Genomic DNA, 24,005 nt, shown 5'->3' with positions numbered 1-24,005 from the left:
ACTCCTGGAGTGTGGGTGAGAAGAAATTGATCAGGAAAAAAATGAGATGGAAAACTAGAATGTTTCCCAGAAAGGACATGGGATTTAGAGTGGAGATCAGGAAAAAAATGGGAACGTTCCTTCATCATTGCACATTTATTTTTTGCCTCTCTCTTGTCAGGGCTCCCGTACTGCGGCTTCTCCGGAAGGGTGCTTCTTCTTGATACATTCCAGATTCCGATTATCTCAGGAATTTGAGCTGCCCTCACTTCCGACCTCTTCTATCGCAAACTGCCTTCAGGCGGGGGAGTCGACAGAGAGTGGGGAGACGGGGAGAGGCGCTGCCGGCCTCTCAGAGCACAACATCTGCTGTGTTCAGTGGGGAGCGTCTGTCAAACTGTGGGAGGAAAAATCGCTCGGCGCCACCAGCCCACTCTTATTTGAAACTCGCCCGAACCACCCTCTCCCCGCCCCCCGGGCTTCTGTTGGTTTCCTTAGGGAGGTGGGGCTGACAGGCAACTTTTGGGAACTTGAACGAGAGGCGCGCGGGGCGAGGCGGGACGCGTCAGGAAACGCGACCCCACTCGGAGTCGCCTCGGCCGCCCTCGCCGCGATCCCGCGCAGTGGGCGGGCCCGGCCTGGGGCCAGCGCTGGGGCCGGCCCCGGCGGGCGAGGGCCCCGAGGCGCAGTTCCCCGTCCGGCCTCGCGGGGGCGCCGGCGCGGCCGATCAGGTGACCGAGCGCTGGTCCCGGGCTGCGGGAAGCGGCCTCGTTCTCAGCCGCCAGAGACGCCGCCGCCGCCACACCTAGTGGAGGAGCCCGGGAAGGCGGCTCGGTGGGGGCTGGGGCGGAGAGCGCCGGGGGTGGGGACGGAAGGGCGGCGGGCGGAAGGCAGGCGGCTGCCGAGGCGCGGGCTGCTGCTGCGGGGGAAGGGGCCCCGAGAGGTCCGCCGCGGCTTGCTCTGTCGCCGGCGCGGGGTTGGGGCGCGAGGGCCATGGGCGCGCTCCCCTGACGCGGAGGTCGCGGGCGGGCGGGGAGGAGGCCCGAGCGAGCCTGCTGCGGAGGCCGCGGGCCGGTGACTGAGCGCGAGGCGGCCGGCGGCACCACCACCACCACCATGTCGCGCTCCGTGCTGCAGCCCAGTCAGCAGAAGCTGGCGGAGAAGCTCACCATCCTCAACGACCGGGGCGTCGGCATGCTCACCCGGCTCTACAACATCAAGAAGGTGCGCACGGGCCGGCGAGGCCGCGGCGGGCGGAGGTGGCGTGGAGGGGCCGGGAGGCTCGGGGCTGGGGCGGCGGGCGGCGCCCGGGGCAGAAATCACGGCCTCGCCGCTCCAGGCCCGGCGCCGGGTCGCGGGGATGCGCCGCGGCCTAATGCGGAGTCCCGGGCGCCTCCCCCGGTGGCTCGTGGGCCGGCCGGAGACACAGAGAAGCCATTTCCCGGCTCCCGGCGACGGGATCGGGCCCGGCCCTCAAGGGATGAGGGGGCGCCGCGGACGCCATCCTGTCCTCTGCACCCCGACCCCCCAGAATGCAGCACCTGGAAGGGGAGGGTGGCGGTGGGAGGCATTCGCGGGGGCACGGGGGCGACAAAACTTGGATGTTCCAGAACTGAGGTTGGCTAGTAGGCATTCGGAGGCGATGGCAGCAAATTTCTCTCATTTTTTGAGCGTGTAAGTGTGGGAATGTGGAAAGGGAATGGCTAATCGGGATGAACCGCACATCCCCTGCACTTTGCCACTTTATTTTAGGTCGCGAAATAAAAGCCATTTGAGAGTGTATTGACAATTTGGAATGTTGCATTTTGAAGGTGGAGGGGAGGGGGAAGTGAGGGTGGAACCAGTTTTCTTAAACACTTCTGGGCTATGAGTCATTAGAACAGGAATAACAACCTTCCCTCTTTACTCCTCCTCATCTGAGTTTTCCCAGCTCTGCCTGATAGTACCAAACCACCCTTTCTTAAAGTTCGATGTATCTACAAAGTAAAATATTGCAAGTACATTGCTATTACTGCTGATTTGTATCGCATATTCTGATGATTTGAGTAGCTGTGGCAAATAGGCTCATCGAAAGTCTACATGGTTTCAGCAGATTAAGCAGCGAAAGACTGAGAGTTGGAGTTAAAAAAACACAGGCAAAGATGGAGCAGATGTTAATTTATCTCAGGAGAAAACAACCAGATTTTTTTTTCTTTTAAAGACAAGTTTAAATTTGACATAGAAAATTAAAGAGAGATTTTTTTGGTACATCTAGATCATCAAGTTTCCAGTATGTATTTGATGTCATATCTTTATAATGTTTTTATTGGGTCTTTAATATATCATGAATCTTTCAGTTTAATCATAGCAACCAGATTATAATGCTTGCAAAAAAGGGAGCTGAAAGATTAATTAAAAAAAAATTCGTATCACTGGATTAAACTTTAAAACTGACATATTTCTGTAATTTGATGAAGACACTAACTAAAGGGAGACTGTCCTGGTTTCACAGTGATAAATTTTGCATAAGTATAGCTAAATTCAGGTTACTCACCGGGATGCCGGTTTTCATTGATTCTAAGCCTATTATGATGTGGAGAGTAACTTCAACTTTCCTGTTCATTTGTTACATTTTATGTGTCCCAGGTCAGTGTCATTACAGAGAAGCTCTCTGCATTTATCAAAGAGCCTTGTTTATAAAGTTATGTAGGCTGGAAATAATTTTAGGTAGCGTTACTTATAGGTTGCATTGACTTGAACTATTTTTGTGAGATTATGCTCTTTAACAAACTTTAATATTGACTCCTATGTGAACTTTGCCCAAAACACTAGCAAGTCAAACTTAGTATACTAAGTTACTAAACCTGTGGTATTGTGGTTAAAGGAAATGGTTATGCGGGTTTCCAGAAGAGGAAGTGAGAGTAACATCAAAAGTGATTTGGGTATTTGAACAAAATGCCTTTTTTTAAGCATTTGTTATACATTTTATGGTAGAAATATACTTAAAATTTACATATTTATCCCTCATAAGCAGTATTAAGTTAAATTAGAAGCATTTGAACTCTTAGAATTCCAGTTAACTGCACATTTTCTAAAAAATGTGGTTTTTTTCACTTCCTGTTTTGAGTAACTTCAGGCTTTGCATTGAAGTAAAAATTAATGTCTGATCATTATACCCATTGTTATAGATTTTGAATTATTAAAGTGTTACATTTCATCACTTAACATGTATTTATTTGTTATGTGTTAACATAACCTTGTCTGACTGTGAGTTCCCTCTGGACATGGGCAGTATTCACTGTGGGATACCTTACTGGTACTTTGGGTCTTACCTGGTTCATGAGATCTTCAGGCCATGTTGAACTGATAAATGTGTTTTAGAAAACATCCATATGGGGAGAGAGAGAAAGAGATAGAGATCTTGCTCTGGTTTTAATAATAGCTTATGCTTTGCTCTCTTTGAGTCCCTTTGCATACAAATATATCAGATTTTCAGTCTTTCAGTTTATATGAAGTTGCCTATAAGATTGGCATAACTTCCTGCCTGGCTCAGGATTGAAACATTTGTTCAAAAATCTTGCCAAAAAAGTGGGTAAGATCTGCTCACCATGTGTTTATTATAAAGTTCATGCTCTCTGCATTTTTATGACAGTATAAATCACATAATCATTTCAATCTCTATCTCTTATAATCTTCAAAAAAACCCCTACCTCATAATATATGTCTGCCAATCAATTATCACATTATTTATTTATTTATTTTAAATATTAGTAGCTTGCTTTTATTTATTTATTTTTAAAAACATTTATTTATTTATTAATACAAGCACTGGGTACAGCCAGAAGTGCACGAGGGTGACAGAATTCACCAGAGCCGGAGCGGGGAACAGAACGGGCAGAAGGACTGAAGTACACTGCTGAGGGGAGCAGCGGGCAGCAGGAGAGGTCTGCTTGCCATGTGGGACCCTCGCCCGGTGGTTGGGGATCGAACCTGCGCTGCAGAGGCTACGGGCAGCTTCGCAGCCCAGCGCTCAACCACTGTGCCACCGGGGAGGCCCAATTATCACATTTTTATTCATGCATATGTGCATTAGCTTTATTTTTTATTTTAAAGATTTATTTATGCATACAAGAGCAGGGGTGTAGGCCAGAGGTGTGGACAGAAGTGCACTGCTGAGGGGAGCAGCAGGCGAGTAGCAGAGGTCTGCTGCTCTGTGTGGGTTTCTCCCTGGCTGAGGCTGTGTCTTAACCACTTGCTCCACCAGGGAGGCCCAAAGCATTAGCTTATTTATCAGATTTGATTATTCTGCTCTATTTCAGTTGGAAGTCTGTAATGGAAATACTTTATAGAGCATGTGCTCATGTGAAAAATTCAGTGACCCATATGAAATAACATTTTAAGTTACTATAATCAAGAATAATGTTTAAACACTTATTAAGAGAATGGGACATGGTTACTGAAAAATGTTTTACTTTTTTAAAGAAAATTTCTTCAGCTGAGAAAATTTTGAGATCTTGATGTGTAGTAGGTTATGAAAATTTTAAGGAATTTTGAGTCTATAATCAGGGATGTAAGAACACAAAGTAGTATTTTAGGGAAAAGTTGTGAAGGTAGTATGTAGTTTTTTACATTTAAAAGCAAATAAGTTAAAGACATAAAATTTGTTTCTTAATTCCTTTAAGGTATTTTTTCTTATTAAAATATGTCTTCCCTTTTCTGGACCTAATGATGATTTTCATCTAAATAGTGCTTTCTAACATTTTTTCAGGATACTTTTGTATCTGTTACTTGCAGTAGGGCAGGCTAGTGGAAATAAAGATCATTGGGCCAGAAGTTAGGGGACCTGCATTCCAGGCTTCTGTTGGTGAGAGTTCTGAAACATTGGACTTCACTGAGCTTTGTTTTTCTTCCTCTGTAAATGATGGGAAGTTAATTATAAAAGTAGTACTGAAGTCTATTCCAGCTCTGATTATGTTCTCTTTATAAGTTCATTGTGAAGTAACAGGGTAGACATTGTGGCCCATTTTAAACAATAACTGGGCTCAGTTTACCTTTTTTTTAAGTAATTTTTTTAAAGATTTGTTTATGCATACAAGAACTGGGGTACAGGCCAGATGTGGGGGGGGGTGAGAAGATTCACCAGAGACAGTGGGGAGCAGAACAGGCAGATTGACTGAAGTACACTGCTGAGGGGAACAGAGGGTGAGATTGGAAAGGTCTGTTGCCCATGTGGGTCACCTCTCTGGCCTGGGATTGAACTCATGCTGCAGTGGCTGCAGTTAGCTTCTTCATGCTTTGTCTTAATCCCTTGTGCCACCAGGGAGGCCCCTCAGTTTATTTTTCTTAAGGCAGGGATGGTAATGCCTGTCTACTTCGCAGTTGTTTGTGAAGATGAAAGAAAATAATTAAAAACTGTGAAGTTAAGATAGTATTGTTTAGGAGTTTCAGTAATTTTTTTGACATTTGTTTTTCTGAAATTTAATTGTTAGCAAACACACCCCCAAATTCCAAAAAAAAAAAAATATTTTTTGCTGAGTTTAACAATAGTTTTTTGTTTCTCTGTGATTTTTTTTTTTGGGGGGGGGTCTCCTTCATCTTGCGCCATCCTACACCATTACCAACACGAGCTTAATAACTGTACCATAAAGGATTCAGTTAATACTTGAACATTTTTCTTCTAAATTGTTATCTCAATTTTAAAGGACAGAAATTGAGAAAAGACCCACTCAACTAGTGCCAACTTTTTTTAATGAAGTACTTTTGCAGATTTCAACACACTTTTCATTCTTTGCTTTATTAGGGGATTCTCTCTCTGTTTTTTTTCCCCTACCATCTCTTTCCCGTATTTTGGATTAATTTATTTCATGAGAAAAAAAGAGTAAGAGGAATAGCAGTACAACATTGAAAGTCCTTAGCTGGTATCTGATATCTAGTGAGAGGAAAAAGAGATGTGTGGCAAGTGTGCAGTGCAAGGTATAAAGTAAGGAAAACCAACTTTCAGTTTTCCCTTTCAGTGATCTGTTTCTGTCCATTTAAAGTGTTAGTGTCTATGTTGGTCAACCAAAAGCAGAAAGATGTTCCAAAAATTGAGTTGTGGCACATTCTATAAAAATTATTGGCAGTAGTATAAGTTTTTTTCCTCTCTGAGGTCTCATAGAGAGCCTTACATATGTTAAGAAAACGTCATTTCTTGATAAATACAAATTTAAGTAATATTTCTATTGTTTATTTATATAAATCCTGTATATCTGTAATTTTGTTTTTCAAGGAAGTTGCTTGTAAAAACGAAGATTTGATGGTCGTTGTGCTGGATGGTAGACAAAGGGGATAAGCATCACTAAAAATACTTAGGAAAAATCATTTTTATTTTAAGTGGCAGTGAGATTATGGTCTATTTCTATTATGGAATTGTTAAATAACTTAAATACTAAAAATATTAACGATTATAAAAAGATATGCTTATTGTCAATAAGTCAAAAATAATAGAAAAGTGTGACTTCAAAAATCCCCTGCCCGCCCATTTCCCACTTATAAAAATAAACCATTTCTACTTACACCCTTTTTTGTACAAATGCTAACATATGTGCATGCATATTTTATTATATTATGATTAAATTAGATCCTTTACAAAAATAAAATCTGAAGAAACAGCATGGTGCAGTTGACATGTAAATGAAATTAGAGTCCTTAATCTATTGATTGTATACTGACAGTTTAAGAACATTAAAGAATTGGACATATTTAGCTAGCTATGTCTAATATGTTAAAAATGCTGGTGTGTGTCAGTGTTGAAAGTTATCCTTAATAGTTAGATTGTTTGAAAATCCAGTTCATATTCTTGTTTGATAATTTGCTAGCAATGTTAGGTGAAGTAAAATAACAACAATAATTTCTTATTGCGGGGCCTCCCTGGTTGCACAGCGGTTGAGCGCTGGGCTGCGAAGCTGCCCACAGTCTCTGCAGGGCCGGTTGGATCCCCCGCCACCGGGCGAGGGTCCCACACGGCGCGCAGACCTTTCCTGCTGCCCGCTGCTCCTCTCAGCAGTGTACTTCTGTCCTTCTGCCTGTTCTGCTTTCTGCTCTGGCTCTGGTGAATTCTCTCACCCTCCCACGCTTCTGACTGTACCCAGTGCTTGTATAAACAAATAAATAAATCTCTAAAAAAAAAAAAATAATTTCTTCTTGGGTACTTGACTGTTTTAAATACTGCCAGTAGTAAAAATGCATCTTTTAAATCCTAAGAGCTGTTATTTCAGTTAGTCCCTAATATTGAGGGTTTCCTTTTCGCTCATTCATTTACTCTACATTTATTCAGATGAATAAAGATGGAGTTTCCCAGTGCCAAAGAATTCCAGTTTTAGTGGGTGAGATATATGTGTAGATATATAAAAGAAATGTAGTGTTAAGTGTGGTTGAGGGAGTCTTCAGAAGACAGAAAGGAGTTAAAAATGCAGCCTGGGAGAGATGGGAAAAACAGGCTAGTGATATTTGTTCTTGATTTTGAAGTATGAATAGAAGGTTTAGGCTAGGCAGTGACAAGGAGTAGTCTGTCAAAATTCCAAAGTTTTTTTGTTCAGTAGACTATGTAAAAATGCAAAATACATAGGTTGTAAAATACTCCAATAATGTTGAAGCAATGATTTGCTGGCATATAGCCTCTAAGCTTCTGTTTTCAGTATTTAATGTTGTACAGGATGAGAAAGCTAGATTTTAGATGAAGCTCTGACGAAACTTATTTTTCACTTTAGGCCAGTTATTTAACCTTTCTGAATTGTAGTTTATTTATAAATTGGAAAATCCAGTGATTCTTAAGGTTCTTACCCAGGGATACACAATGCAAGAGTTTTAGAAGGTTTTTAATACAAGCTGAATCCTGATCTAAATCTACTAAATAAAGTGCTTCTGATTTCAAATACTTCTGATTTTAAGAACCACTGAAATGAATTCTCAATACCTGTGATTTTCTTTCGCTGGTAATTGTTCACTATAGTGATTTAATTTTGTTTTCCGGGGTATAACCGAGTTTCTGGAATACTAGGCTCTGTGTGCACAAGTTTTGCTATCAAAACCATGGATGGAGTATTTAAATGTTGTTAGTCTCTGTTGTGCTCTAATTATCCTTTTTTTTTGGCGGGGGTGGGGGTGGGGTTTTGCCTAAGCCATGTTGATTCTAATTGCAAGCTTAAATAGAAACTAATTCTCCTGCACTTTGTGGAATTCTCTTAAGTTAACCTTACAAGGTTGAGAATAAACTGAGTTAAATCATGTAAAGTGCTATTACAATGCCTGGTACAAGAGTAAGAAGTGAATAAATGTTAGCTCTTAATTAGTTTTATTTCTGGTTTTGAAACCTTGAACACAATAAAAAAATGTTCATTTTTTTTCCTATTAAATGCTGCTCAAGACTAGCTTGAAAAAACTTTTAACTATTTTACTACCTGATGTTATAGTTTGATATCTACTCAGTGCTAGTGCAAAATAGCTATTTGTATTTCAAAGTATGTTCTTTAGTGAAAAGAACTTTAGAACAGTAAAAATGTGATCATTTATAACACTTTTTAAAAACTAACAGAACACCACTTTTATAAACTGAGATGTCTATATATTGGAAGCTGAAAAATGTTTAAGGACAACAGTGACAGATTCTTGAGAATTAAATAATAATTAGTAACTCACATCACTAAATTTTGAATTGCTAAATTTTTTAATAGTTAATTTTGATAGATAGTGAGTTCATGATTTTCCCAGAACTTGTGCTTGGAAAACAGCATCCATAGTTTATGTATCTTTAAATCTGCTATTGGTTCTAATTATCGATAAAACTACATTAATTTTAAAGCATCTTCAGTAATTTGGATGTATTTTCCTATCATACCTCTTAATCCAAAGTGTAGCAGTAGGTTAATTTCTTTCTTTCTCTTTTTTTTTGCATAGAAGAGCTGGGGTATAGACGGTGAGAAGACTTACCAGAGACAAAGTGGGGAGTAGAACAGGCAGATTTACAGAAGTACACTGCTAAGGGGACAGCAGGCTAGCCAGGAAGAGGTCTGCTGCACCATATATGGGTCAGCTCTCTGGCTGTGAATCAAACTTAGGCAATAGCATGATAGTGCTGAGATTTAACTCCCAGGCCACCAGGAAGTCCCTTCATTTTTATTTTCACCCACCCAAGTGCAAGAGTGCTTTAATCTGCTATTTCAAAGCAGGTTGATTATCAAAATATAGGTAATATACATGAGGGAAAAAATGGAAAATTAACCACTAGTACTAAATTTTAAAACTTTTTTGCTCTTAATAGACTATTCAGTATTAATACTTTTGCACTATTATTTTACTGAAAATAATGAAAAGCTTTCATTATTTTAAAAGTTAGAAAATATAAGAATGCTAGGTAGGTTACTTTTATAGTCCATGATCTTAGGTGATGTTCATTTTTCCTATAGGCATTAATTTCAGTTTTTGAAGACTTTAGGGAGGATGTTGGCCCCTTTATTCCCTCAGTTTTGCAAAATCTGCTTTATAAACTGTGGTACTTCTTGTTTATTGAGTAAAACTTAATTTCCTCTTTCTAGAAAATATGGGTCGTTCATATTGTATTATTTTTGTACTTTTTGTATTTTTCTCTTCCCTGGCATGTTTCAGATGGGACTGGTTTTTTTCTTGTGCTCTCACAATTCACAGTCTTGCTCTGATATCTGGATTTTGTTCATTTTTTCCAGCTGATTACATAACAAAAAATTCCTTATATTGTATTTTGAGGAAGTAATGTGTTTTATTGCCGAGTTAGATTAGGATTTAAGAAATAAAACTTATCAAACAAATCATATTTTCCCTTGATATTAATTACCCCAGTTTTAAGCAGCTGAGGTTTTGAAAGAATGGAGCATGTTTTTATACATTTTTGTTTCAGCGCATATTCTTTTTGATAAGCATTTTTAATGCTTCAGAATCTTTGGGTACTACTTACAGTTAATAGTTGTAAAATCTTGAGCAAGACATTTAATTTCTCTTCTGTTGAGTGATGGTTTCGATTATTTCTAAAGCACAGATATTGTGCACACAACAGGTAAATGTCCAGTAAATGTTCTTTTTGCTTCCCACTCATGTATCTTAGTCTCTTTTTTCTTGATAGTTGCTTAATCTTTTATGAATAGATGACTATATATTTTATTTTTGTTATCCTGGTAAGTTTTTGAAAAAATTTGTAACATTAACCATGTAAATTTAGGCTGTTTTGTGTAATCTATGTTGTGATAGTTTGAGGAAGGAACTTGTGAAAGGGTCTTGGTGGCAGTTTGACAGAAATATTTGTTTTAAAGTTATACTTTAAAATCATAAAGTGTTGGGCCTCCCCGGTGGCGCAGCGGTTGAGCGCTGGCTTGCGAAGCTGCCCGCAGCCTCTGCAGCGCCGGTTCAATCCCCGGCTGCTCCCCGGCCTCTGGAGGAGGGTTCCACATGGCACGCAGACCTCTCCTGCTGCCCGCTGCTCCCCTAAGCAGTGTACTTCTGTCCTTCTGCCTGCTCTGCTCCCCGCTCTGGCTCTGGTGAATTCTCTCACCCTCCCGTGCTTCTGATTGTACCCAGTGCTTGTGTAAATAAATAAAAAAAATCTTAAAAAAAAATAAAATCATAAAGTCTTGTTTTAAGGTATCTAGTCAGAAACCTTTATTTTGTGACCTAAATCGAATATTCTGTGAATTTTGAAAACATTTTTCATAAAATTATATTTGTATCTTGCGAAAAAATGAAGTTAGAGATACTGAATTGGCAGTTAATACTGGCCCCAAATTGGTTAAATGGAAAATATTATTTTGATAATTGGGAAAACTCAGTAGATATCCATGTGTTTTGAAAAGTTTTATTTTAAAAAAAATTAGCTAATTGGGGCCTCCCCTGGTGGCGCAGGTGAAGGCTGTCCACAGCCCCTGCAGTGCTGGTTGGATCCCAGCTGGCCAGCAAGGGTCCCACATGGTGTGGTGGAACTCTCCTGTCTCGCCTGCTGCTCCCCTCAGCAGTGTATTTCCTCAGTCTGCCTGTTCTGTTCCCGGCTCTGTCTCTGGTGAATCCTCTCACCCTCCCGCGCATCTGTCCTGTACCCTGGTTCTTGTATAAATAGATAAATAAAAATCTTTTTAAAAAATTAGTTAATTATTCAGAAATTATTTATTAAATACATTGGGCTAGGCTCTGTGAATAAGCTATTAATTGATAAAATTGAACAGCTACCCTAGGGAGTGGTAATAGTAGCTTTCTCAGTTACTTAGTAGAGAATTGAGGTCTAGAGGTTAAGCAACTTACCCAAAACAGTCATATGGGCTGTGATCTTGACTCAAAGACAGAATTCTGAATTGTTAAATTTAATTATTTTAACACTACTGTAACTTTAGTTGCTACATCAAATAGTCTGAACTTTGTTGAATTTAAAGATGATTAGAAATTTATGGAAAATATAAGATCTTTTGGTATTTAAAATTACAGTGTTTTGTGCATTATGAAAGCATGCTGAGTCGAGATAAAACAAGGCTTTTGGGGTAACTGCTTTTTAAAAAATAATGTGATTCAACTTCAGCTTTTTTTGTGTGTGGTAAAATAGTGCTTTTGGTCAATTATATGATAGAAATTATTTTTGGTAGATTTATAAGATTCAGGGATTTTATAGTTTTCTCCTTAACTCATCTTTTATTTTGTCAAAGGAGGGATGGTAGTATGGAAGTACTTAAGTATTTTCTAATTGATATTGGTAATTTGTTGAACTTTTAAATCAGTTTTTGGTAAGTGTCTGAAATGTATTGGTCTAAAATGTATTGATAAGTGTAGTAGTATGTATTATTTTCTTAAATGTGGTACTTCAAAGAAGAGTATTTTTTGAGTGAAAGATTAATTTGTGTAATATTGAAACTGTAGTGGGATAAGCTAGGGTTTTAGGTATACCAGCTGTGTTCTTAAAATATCTTATGATTTCATTTTCTGTGATGTCCTCAAAATGAAATACTTTGAGTTATGATGGGAAAGAAAATTAATCTTGTTTAAACTGAGACATCTGATTAATTAGAATTTTGCTATGCCTCTTTAGTAGGAAATCCTTCTTAATTATTGAGTATGGCTCTTTGCCAGGATGTATTTACCTAGATATGATTTTCACTCAAGTTGTAGTTTACACTCAGTTGTAGTTTCACTCAAGTTGTGTCTCTATTGGTATTTGAACATGTATAGCCTTTTTAAAAACTCATGTTTTAACTACTAGTACAACCAATTTGGTATATTTAGACAGGGTGAATGAAGAAAATGTGTGATTGGAGTGAGACTTGTTATTGCTAGTTCTATCTACTATGGTAAAGACTTGCTTCTGTGATTGCTATTGAAATGAGACATTGACTTGAGTAATTATAATTACTATAGCTATTAGTAACAACAGCTAACATTTTTAGAGTACTGATGTTCCCTGCCTTTTGCAATACATTGTATATGGTTTATTTATTTCTCTTTTAATCCTCATAATGACCCTATGAGGTAAGTACTACTTTCCCCACATACATATGAAGAAGCTGAGACTAAGAGATGTTACATAATATATTCAAGAGCCTAGTAAGTGGTGAAGACTGAGACCTAGTTAGTCTTACTCCGAGAGTCTACTACGTTCATAACGTTTTTGATAAGCTGTTTCCCTATGTGATATGTTAGATGTGGTTCACTGAGCAGTCTGGGAAAAAGTAAATCAGTTCCAAGGAGAGGAGATTCTACAACCATTGATTTTTCTATTGAAATGAAATTCCTTTTTTTTAATTTTTGTTTTAGACGTAGGAAGGAAAAGTGTATGTATAGAGATATCTTTAGTTATGAATATTGTTAGAATGGATAACTAACTTAAATAATTAGTATTTAAAAGCTAATGCGTACTTAAAAATGGAACATAATTTGGGATCACTTTAGGACTCTACTACTTTGAGTATATTTATGAAACTTGATTTGTATTATATCAAGGAAATGCTAATCTGTAGCTTTCTATTTGGACAAATTCTTGGTTTTGTGAATCTTAGCTATTTTTATAACATTTTGGTAAAGCAGATTAATTGGAACATTAATTTGAGGTAATCTAAACAAATGATAGTTTACTTTGAGGAAAAGATGTATTTTAATATTAATTTTAACTAATTTTAATTTCAGTGTTGAAATTTGCATAGTAGCCTGTATCAATCTAGTTAAAAATTATGCAGTTCTAAATTTCTTAAACCGAATTTGGTTTTATAAAATTATGCTTGGGAATTAAAAAATTTCTTAACTGCATTCCTATTTCCATTTGGAAACTGTAGGAATGTTTGATTTTTGTACTTTGACTTGGAAAGAAGTTAGGTGATAGTTAAAAAAATAGTTTCCATTTGAGTTGAAGTGTGAAAGTCATCCAATAACTACTTATTTTTATTCTTGGCTACCGTTTCTTTTTAAGGTATGTAAAATTTCACTGATGGTTTTGCTCCTGTTTTTATAGTTGCATGTAGTCTTTATTCCTTCTACTATTACTGTAAGTTGATTTAGAAAGAACACCAAGAAACTGACATGGTTGTCCACTTACACAGTAGTATTTAAATATATATGAATAGTATAAACTCTATAATATAACCTATTGTATTCTAAAAGTCACTACTTAGAATACCTTTAAAATTGTAGCACCATATAGTTCTAATCTTGTTTTGTTATTCATAGTTTGCAGTGCATAAGTTCTCTACTGAAAAGTATGTCATAGTTTGACAATCATTGTTTACACGTAATTTTCTCTCTTTTTATTACAATGCTTCCCCAGCAAGGACAAGTTTGGAAGGTTTGCAAAGCTTTTCACCTTCCCTCTGCCCGCTTGCCCGCTTTCAGATCAGTTTCATGTTTCATAACTTCTTTCTTTGCAATCCACAACATAGCCATAGTAAACAATGAAAAAAAAAAACATTGAAATGCAGTTCTGTATTTCCTGACACATAGTAGAGGTAACCTTAAAGAACACATCCTCTTAAAAATCTAATAAAACTAAGTTAAATAGGAGTGTTGGATTTTTTAGTAATTTCCTAAGAAATAGCATCTCATTTAACAATCTGTTAATGAAACAGTTTTCAAGATTATATTCTGTATTGCCAATAGTTCAGATAAAAGTTCTTTCTAATAATTTCTTACATTTGTATAATGCTTTACAATTTACTACAGAGAATGCTGTACTGCTGAAGTGGTCAAAATGTAAACACTTCCATTTGTTCTGTGCTTATGAGATATGGAACAGATGTAGATTCATTGTTGAAGTGCTGCTGGTATGATGGAAAACATTGTTGTAACTCAGATGCTCAGAGGAACAGGCAACAAACACACTAGTAGCCTAAAAACAGCTTCCAGTTCTTTTGAACTAGGGCTCTTGTATTAAAACGTTTAAAGTAAAAGGACATTTTGGAAAAAACATAAACATAAGCTTTTATTTTTTAACACTTAGAAAAAAACATTTCCAGGACCCTACTGGATATTTAATTTTGTTATATTTTATTAGCTTCAGGTGAATACAGCCCTACCTCAAACCAAAAATTTTTTTTCTTTTTCTTTTTCTTTTTTTTTTAGGTTTGAGCTTTTTCCTTCACTGCTGTTCTGCGCTAACTGCTTTGAAACTTTCCATGCATTTTTTTTTTCAGTAGAAGAACATCTCTGTACTGTCTCCCATTGCATATTTCAGCTGTGACAATCCCTGCACTTTGCCTATTCATTTTATCACCTGCTCACCAAAACCAATAAATCTCTCTAATTTCTGATTGCAGATTTGCTACTATTCTTTGGTTTTAGAAGAAGGATGCATTTCACTTTTTTTATTACTGTTGTTTTTATAGGCATGTGGCGATCCCAAGGCAAAACCATCCTACCTTATTGACAAAAATCTGGAATCTGCTGTAAAATTCATAGTCAGAAAGTTCCCTGCTGTAGAAACCCGCAACAACAATGTAAGTCATCTAATTTTTTTAACTTGATTTTAGCCATTACATTGATTTTAGGGAAAGTAATGGTTAGTATAAAAATTAAAGTAACTTTTATTTATTTAATTCTTCACATTTTGATATACAACTTACACATAATTATTAAGGGCTTTTAGAGATAATATTCTTATGTCCAAAACTGGAAAAAATGACTCTTATCAATATTGCTGTTTTATTATAGAAAACACAAGATCTTTATTTTAATGCACTTTTTCCCTTTCAAGTTACAACAGAGAGTAAGGTACTGCTGTACTGTATATATAGTATATATGGTAGGTGTATATGCCAAATATTGCTTGACTAGCTGGGAAGTTGTATATGTTTACTTTTAAAATACGTTTTTCTAGGGTTTTCCTAATTCAGAAAATTGGTCTGAAAGTTAAATAATATAACTGGTAGTGTGAGAATCTTTATTATTCCACATTTTCTCAGATGGGATAGTTTTTCTTAGTATGTTGAGCTATAAGTCATATTCAGGATCATTTTGATATGTTTTGATGTATCTTTTGGTAGTTGTTTATAGCTTCTATGAATAATTTTAAAAATTAGTTATTTTTCACCATATGCATTTTTGTTACTTTGGAATCTTTCTGCATGTTTTCTCCTTTTATTTTTACTTTTTTTCTTTGAAAGTCTCATACTATAATCCTTACTGTCTTTTTTTCCTTTATAAGTTTAGTCTAGAAATTTCCTCTTTGATGTGATTACCCTACTTTAAGAATCTGTTTAAGAATATTTTGTCATCTTTTGGTTTCTAAATCATGTATGTTCATTGAAGATTTGTATTTAGCCCGTTGAGACTACTTTTACTTAGAAATCTTTTAATGTAAAGGAAGATACAAATCAGAATTAATAAATATATATCTGATAGTGTGTTTTTTTAAAAACTGTATATATTTTTGTGAATATAGGTTGTTAATAGTAGACTTTCTTTGTTTCATCAAAGAATGTGTTTTATAATTGGTATATTAAGATATCACAATTAGTACCTGCTTACAAATGGGTGATTCAAAGCACACTTCTTAAGAATATCACTACTTGTATGGAGAATTCTTGTTTTTTTATTTTTTTATTTTTCAGTGATTAGCTAACTCATCAGAGAGATTATGTATGCATTCTGAATGAGAGAGACTTCATAACGAAAATTTGTTGCATATTTAATTTCATATACAGATATCTTTCTCTGGGCTCATAAAATCTGTGTTGTGAACTTCTCAGAGGATCTTTTAAGTTTAATTTATGTGTCTGTGTATAAATTTCCTTATGAGATTATGCAGAGTTCTTGAATATGAGGTGTCTTTTTAGAAAATAGCAAGATCTAATTAAATACATAGTCACTGTTTTCATAACAGTAAAATTAGTCACTGCTGCCAACCTGCTAGCCCTAGGCAAACACTAATCTACTTTGTGTCTGTTTGCCTGTGTTGGAAATTTCATATTAATTGAATTAATATAATGTGGTCTTTTGTGATTGACTTCTTTCTTTTAATATCAGTTTTTGGCAGCACTCCCACTACCCACCTGTGACTCTGCAGGTGCCTCTTTTCACCAACTCTATCCCTCTGCAGGGCAGCAGCCTTCCTGCCTGCCTGTGACCTATCAAGGACACCCGCCTGCAACCATGCAGGCCTCTCTTAGCAAAATCTGTCCCTTTCCCTTTCTCCAATAAACCTGCTCTTTAAATATAAAAAAATACATACTTATATACACATATATATGTATGTTTTCAAGGTTTATCCAAGTTTATCAGTATTTCTTTTCATTGCCAAATAATATTCTGTTGTATGGATATGCCCTGTAATGTTTAGCCATTCATCACTTGATAAATGTTTGTGTTATTTCAGCATTTTTGGCTATTTTAAAGAATGCTTTGAAAATTTGCTTGTTAAGTTTTTGTGTGAACATATGTTTTCATTTCCCTTGAATGTATATACCTAGAGTGGAATTGCTGGATCATGTGGTAACTCTGTTTAATCTTTAAAATCAGTTGAACAATGTTGATGGATATTGTGCCTACTTGTAGAATTTACTGAGATTATTTTGTTTGCAAAGTCTGATGGCCTTTACAACTATTCTGTGTAATGCTATTCTGTTACGTTTTACCTGTTGTGAAGTACTCTTAGTGTTTCTGAAGTTTTGTGATAACAGTTTTGATCTGGTCCTGCTAAAATCCTTTGAGAAGTTTCTAGTCATCTGTGGTAACAGGCTAAATAAGAGATGAGTTCAGTTTAATTATTTTTTAAAAATTCCATAGAAATATTAATGGAGATTTAAGGATTGGGAATGATAACAGCATCTGGAATTGATAGGAGTTTGCATATTTCTGACTAGCATCATCCTGTAGAAATAGTATTGGTGTTATAATGTTTTATTTTACAGTTATTCGTGATCTTTGGGTGCTTGTATAAGTTGGTGCCCCATAACATGCTTACTTTATCTCAGGGATCACACAGAATTGCTGGTTAGTACTAGCCAGAATTACTGCTTAGCACTATTTTTTTGTTTTGATTCATGTTTTGCAAGTACCTCTTGTCCCCAATTTCAGAAGACTGTTACAAAAAGAAACAGTTTCTGTGAAAAATTCAGCAAAGTTTTTTTTTAACTTTCTAAAGTAGATCCTTATTTTAAAAGACTAGTCTTATTTTGTAACCCAAAATTTGTTGATTCTTGATTGTTTCTTTAGTAACTGCTTCAACTCCCTTAGTTTAAAATACTGTTAGAAGCCGTGTGCACATATACAACAAAGGCGGAAACTGCTAGCAGCAGGATTGTTGCCTAACATGACTTCAGCTGTGATGGTATTGTACTCTGTTGAGTCATTTCTACTGTCTTGCCCAGGCCTCTTTATAGCCAATTATGAACTTGTGTACCCTTCAATTTGGGATTTACAGAAAGTCTGGGCCAAGGAATGGATTTTTTCACCCTGGGTAATGATGTTCAGTTAAATGTCCCATATGCTTCAAAGATGGCTCGTGAAGTAAAATTCAAATAAAAGCCATACCAGTTTTAAAATTATAGCAGCCACTTATTTAGTGCCTAATATGCACCAGGCTGTATATTTTAATAGATTTAATGGATTTATTATTTAATTTCAGATTAAGGAAAACATTTCTGAGCTGTGAGATTGTCTAACTTATCTACAACATGGTATCTTTCATCATTTTGAAAATGTAGCTGTCAAGTGAATTTATTGACTTTTCCCCCATAGGTTTCATATGAGAATGTAGAGGAAAGTCTGTTATTTACCTGGGTGAAGAAAAGAGTAGAAAAGTCTTATTTTAGTAGTAGGTAAAAAGTGTTTTGTCCAAGAAAATCTAAAAGGTATTTTAACAAATGCTCAAGTGCATGGTAAAAATTTTATTTTCAATTTAATAATAAACTTAATTATTTCCCACTTTCCTATGTTGTATATACATCTAAAAATTACTTTTATGTTATTTTAAAAACAGTAAATATGTTTGGCACAAATGTCATTGTGGAATTTGTCTAATTTTTGTGTTCGTTAGCATAAAATTTGCATTTGAGTCCCAAATTAGTTGGGAAATATGTTACTATCAAATATGTTGAATTTGATCTTAAACTGCTTAAGGATGAGGACATTGTTAGTGGATAGAGTGCCACAGAGTGACAAGGTATTCTGGACTGAGACGTGGCCATTATTGAAATAATTTGAAAATTCAGTTTTTAAACTAAGAAGAGTATTTTATATTATGGATACTAGTATTTCTTTTAAAACAGTTCCACAAGATACTTTGTAATAAATTGTATTTTTTATTCAAGTACCTTATAAGGTCATTCAAGGAAAGATAAAATAAAGCAACTCTGAAAGTGTCATAATTGTCATGGCAGTAGACATTAGCATTTTGAACATTTACCTGCCTACTGCCTGACAGGAGAGAGAATAAACAAATGGTTGATGAATAAATAAATGTAATTGATAATACTCTAACTTAGTAAGCTTTCATTCAAATATTATCTTAGATTTTTGTTAGGACTCAAATTTATCAACATTTAAAAATTTTTATTATTAGATTAAAAAATAGCTGTTTAGTAGAGACAACTACATCTCATTAATATTACGGAAAGTAACTTGAAAAAATTTTAAGAGTCCTAGTTTCTTAAAAACATAAAATGTGCTTGGTATTAGATCAGTGAGTATAGACTTAGGGAGGCCCTTGACACCTACACTATAGTTTATGTTGCAGTTAGAAGAAAGTGTAAGGATACTTACTGCCTCATTTCTAGTCAGTCTCTTCTTAGAGAGAACATTCCTTATAGCGTCATGTTCCGTTATGATGGTAGTATACTGGTAGAGAGAATAGATTTTGGAGTCAGTAAACCAGAATTTGAGTTCAAGCTTTTGTACTTTTTAGCTTAATGATTTTGGGCAAATCATTTAACATCTTTGTTCATGTGTCTAAAATGTTAATGATACCAATCTCAGGAAGGAGTTTATGTATCTCCTGTAGCACTTGGTCCAGTCTGACAAATAGTTCTTGAAAAAAATGGAAACTCTTTTGTACTACCTCTCTGTATTGCTTTTTGGTGTACATCACTGGCTTTTCTTCTATCGATAGACCCTTTAAATGTGGGTATTTTTAAATTACCGTCTCCTGCCCCCATGTGGTATATACATATAAAAACGTTTACTTCCCTGACTTTAAGTAATATACCATCTTCTGTCTTCTCTGTTCTTTTCTGAATTCCAGCCACCTTTTGGGTAACTCCTCAAGCTATATAGCAAATTTGTATCCATTGTTATACAAATGGTTATGGTCATTGTTTTTCTTCTGTATTCTCTGCCTTGTGTCATCATCATCCACTTAGTTTTCTATACTAGAACCATTGGAATTTCCTTTGACTTATATATAATGTCAAGTTGGTTATTTTAGGGCTTGCAGTTTTCATACTCTATCTTTTGGATTATCCCCTTCAGGTCTTTGTTGCCTTTGGGCAGATGCTATGATAAATCAAACATTTATTTTCATACTTCCTAGTTTCTCCTCTTATTGTCACCCCTTTGCTTTCTCTTTCCTCAAAGCTTCCATTAGCGGATACAAGTAATCCTTGCTTTTTATATGTTTGAAAAGTATTTGAAATAGGTCAGACACTAGCAGGGGATTACATCAGCACTAATGACCTATCTAAACTGTTTTGAATTTAATTTTTAAATTTGAATTTAATTTTTAGCAAAATAGCATTAATGGCAATGAATTTCAGAATCCAGAAAAATTTAGGAAGAAATGCTAGTGAATCTCCTGCTCCATTCTTTCCCACCCTCTTTTTATTCCTCAAAGTTCCAGAATACCTGTTTTTAATACTTCTAGAGATTACCACCAGAAGTATAAGGAATAAGCTTATTCTTTCAAACTGTTCATTTACTAACTTAAGACAATGTCTTAATTCTGTGCTACAAAGATAAGGGTTGAGTTCATTAAATTCCCTGCCCCTTAATTACCTTCCCTCTCTTCCTGATGTTTGATACTTTTTTGTTAATATTTCTGATCATTGGTTACTTCCTTTTTAAGTTGTAAATAGTGTAATTCTCTGTTTTTATATCCTTACCTTTGGTCACTTAATACTTTCATGTTGTCAGTTATTACTTCCTTTTGGTTTTGTAATTATGATATTCTGAGATTGAGTTATATACTGACTCAAAAACTATTAGTAAAGACCTGAGTATTTGATTTGCATTGCTTCTCTCCATTGTCACACTTTGGACTTATAAGAAGGATGGTGGATTTAGCATCAAAGTGAAATAGATTCTTCTAGAATTATTTTACAGTTAAATTTATTTTATAGGTATAGCATAACTATGGAATTACAGCTATGTCCCTTTAGAATATTCTTAAATTTATCCAACCTAGAATCATATTGCCTTTTTTTCTGGAGCCCACTCTCCCGTAACCCTTCTGTCTTCTAAGCCTCCACTGGACTTTTTGCAAAAGCCTGCTGCATGGTTTTCATTCTGGAACATGTTTCTCTTTATCATTTCCAATATAATGGTTTTCACCTGAAGTTTTACACTGAATTTTCATGGAATTTGGGAATCCCCTGAAATTGTGTACAGATTTTTGTGTGAATGTACTTTTCAACTTTTGTCAAATTTTCATAAGGGTGGGTCTTATGATCCCAGAACACATCCGTTTTAAAAATCACATAAATTTATGAACCTTGTTCACTATATTCTAGTCATACTAACCTATAGTCATAATCTCATCTCAATGATGCTTTCTGTTTTCCTACAAATGAGCATTTTACCGGGGTTTCATGGTGTAACGCTCAAGAAGATGCAATCCTAGTACCTGAATTCTTTTTTCCATTTTTTTTCAAGTTTTCTGAAGTTACATCTTGCCTCTAGTGATAGTTTTTCAGCTATCTTTCGAACAGTTGTTAGCCAGTCCCTTTGGATTAATGGTGATTATGATGTCCATTAAAATAGCAAAGGATGTTACTAGTACCTAATCACCTGGTGAGCTTTAATTTTTGTTTTCTTATTTCCCTAAAGGATCATTAGCCACTTTTAACTAGGCATCCTTTGACTATATTTAGCCATGGTATCTTACTGGTTTTTTTTTTTTTTTTTTATGGCAAGTATTCACTGAGAAGGAAATCTATGAGGCTAAAAAGTAAAAAGGCACTTATTGGGGGGGCATTTTAGATTTGCAAATTAGGGAGTACAAACTCAGCTATTAGTCTACATTGTGTCCTACTGGGGTCTGTTTAAAGATTTAAGGGGGTTTTAAAGTATAAAGCTGTTTACCAGGAACTAGGATAGAACATAGATGACATTCCTTAGAGTTTATTAACATTTAGTCAAACTGTCCTTGGTTACTATGGAGGGAAGAAAAAGAAAAAAAAGTTATCTGCTTAGAGTTATCCAACAGATAAAAAGTTATCTGTTGGAGACGGTCGTGTGTAGCTATAAATCATTTCTTGCCAGGTGGTTAATATGTGTGTGTGTGTGTGTGTGTGTGTGTTTCCAAGATGAAAGTTCAGTATAATGGTATCTCAGGCAGAAGGTGGCATCAGTTCAGTCAGACTGAACATTCCTTTTCACACAGGTTTAGTCTTGTTTTTTGTCAACACAAAAATTACTTACCCAAATCCAAAATAAAAGACCCCAGTGGTGGGCCTCCCCTGGTGGCGCAGTCGTTGACCGCTGGGTTGCTAGGCTGCCCGCAGCTTCTGCAGTGCCAGTTCGATCCCCGGCCACTGGCGAGGGTCCCACAAAAAAACAAAAAAAAAACAGTGGTTTTGGGCCAAGGATAGGTAGGATAATATATTGTGTTATTCCTCACTGTTTAATGTAGAATAGAATGTAGAACATGGGGAGATGTATTTAATTGCCTTTTTAAAAAAAGGGATATTTTATTTTGGGAGAGTTTAAGTCCACCTTCATCACTCAAATAGCCTTTCTCTTTGCTCCTGGGCCTTTGTTTATGCTGTTTTTACTATCTGGAACAATTTTTCCTTCCTGTACTCTTTCACTAGGGTAATTCTAGTTCCCCTTTCAGTTCTGTCCTTAGATGCCAACATTTCAGAGAAACTTTCTGTAATCCATTCAAGATAGGTTAAATGCTTTCTGTGAGTGTTCCCTCAGTACCGTCTGATTACTCATTTATTTATTGAAAGCCAAGTCCTTTCTAGCAGAGGAGATTTAGCAGTGAATAAAAAGATGACATCACTAATCTTGTAGAGCCTGCAGTCTGCTGGAAAGAGATGACAAAAAAGAATAGAAACATAATACCAGGTAAAGATGAGTTCTAAAAAGAACAAAGCTGGGTAAATGAATAAGAGTAATAGTGGGGAGATGCTAATTTCCATAAAGGTGACCAGGGAAGGGCAAACTAAGCAGGAGGGTTTAGGGAAGAGATTTGAAGATATGAGGAAGTAAGGTGAACTGGGGAGGAACATTCTGGCTAATAGAGCAGAAGCTGTAAAGGCTCAGATGGAAGTGTACCTGGCATGTTCAGAGAATTGGAGGTAGGCCATTATGAGTGGACTGGAATAATATGAGGGAAAGAAGGGTGGGGAGAATAGTGATAGAAGATGAGATTGGATGATTGTAAGGGATTGATGTACACGCACACACATATATCTTTCTAAGCATTGGTAAGGACTAAAGTAATTAGTGAATTAGGATGCACTGAGTGAGAGTAGCAGAAGAATGAAGTGATATGATCACTGTGGGTACTCAGTTGAGATATAGCTCCCCTATATATAGGGGAGCTAAGGTGAATACAAAGAAACTAGTTGGGAATTTGCAGTCATTGAGGTGAGAGTACTAGATGATAGAGGTGAGAAATACTCAGATTCTGAATTATTTTGAAAACTGAGCCATGAAATGTTCAGATTCTTAATACATTTTGAAGACGGAGTGTACAGTATTTGCTGATGCGTTGGATATGGGGGAGTCCAGGGTTTTTGGCTTGAACATTTATCAATATTTACTGGGGTGGAGGTACAAAGGTAATAGTATATAACATCAGTATTAGATGTGTTAAGTTTGAGAGACCTAGAAAACTGAGTGGAGATATTGAATAGCCAGTTTTTTATATAAGTCTAGAGCTCAAACTAGCATTAAGCTGAGGATCAAACTGCAAAGGAATTAAGTGTTTTAAGAGAGAGAAGGAGTATACTTATTATTGAAAAGAGTGCGAGAGTGAATTGACAGTGAAAATGGAGTCATATTGCTACACAGTTATGGTTAATGGTCATGAATTCAGGTTGAGATCAACTAGTGAGTTTTATCAGGCAGCTGTGGTAGAGGAGAGAGGGACATGGGAATAATACAATGATAGGCCATTGTGTCATAAGATGGATTAAAAAGAAAATAGCGCATGAAAGAGTGAGTGACAATAAAAAGGTGGTAAAGTGAATGGATAAGCGTTCAAAGAATTGATCAGGATAGGGTATTAGAGGGTATTAGAAGGATTAAGTGGGAATTATTCCCCCATTGACTGATACAAGTACACCATGTCTCTAAATTTCCCAAGAATAACAGATGTCCAAAAATTTCAGAAAGAAGCCAGAACAGCTTGAGCATAA

General features: G+C 36.4%; 1 protein-coding gene across 2 annotated transcripts in view; it reads left to right on the top strand.

The window, feature by feature from the left end:
- The first annotated feature begins 827 nt into the window (after positions 1-827).
- The window catches only part of NCKAP1 (NCK associated protein 1), a 79,175-nt gene continuing 55,997 nt past the window's right edge, over positions 828-24,005 (top strand). The window contains exons 1-2 of one of the 2 annotated variants that reach the window (XM_037523669.1): positions 828-1,203; positions 14,811-14,921. In XM_037523669.1, the coding sequence (XP_037379566.1) occupies positions 1,096-1,203; positions 14,811-14,921 (219 nt within the window). In that variant the 5' untranslated portion in view covers positions 828-1,095. The remainder of the gene's footprint in view (positions 1,204-14,810; positions 14,922-24,005) is intronic. The other variant, XM_037523671.2, reaches the window with a different exon arrangement.

The sequence above is a fragment of the Talpa occidentalis genome, unplaced genomic scaffold, assembly GCF_014898055.3.
Source record: "Talpa occidentalis isolate TD23 unplaced genomic scaffold, MPIMG_talOcc4v2.1 talOcc4.3, whole genome shotgun sequence".
In the NCBI taxonomy this organism is placed as follows: Eukaryota; Metazoa; Chordata; class Mammalia; order Eulipotyphla; family Talpidae; genus Talpa; species Talpa occidentalis.
The sequence above is the reverse complement of the archived record's forward strand: the minus strand, read 5'-3'. Positions and strand labels throughout refer to the sequence as shown.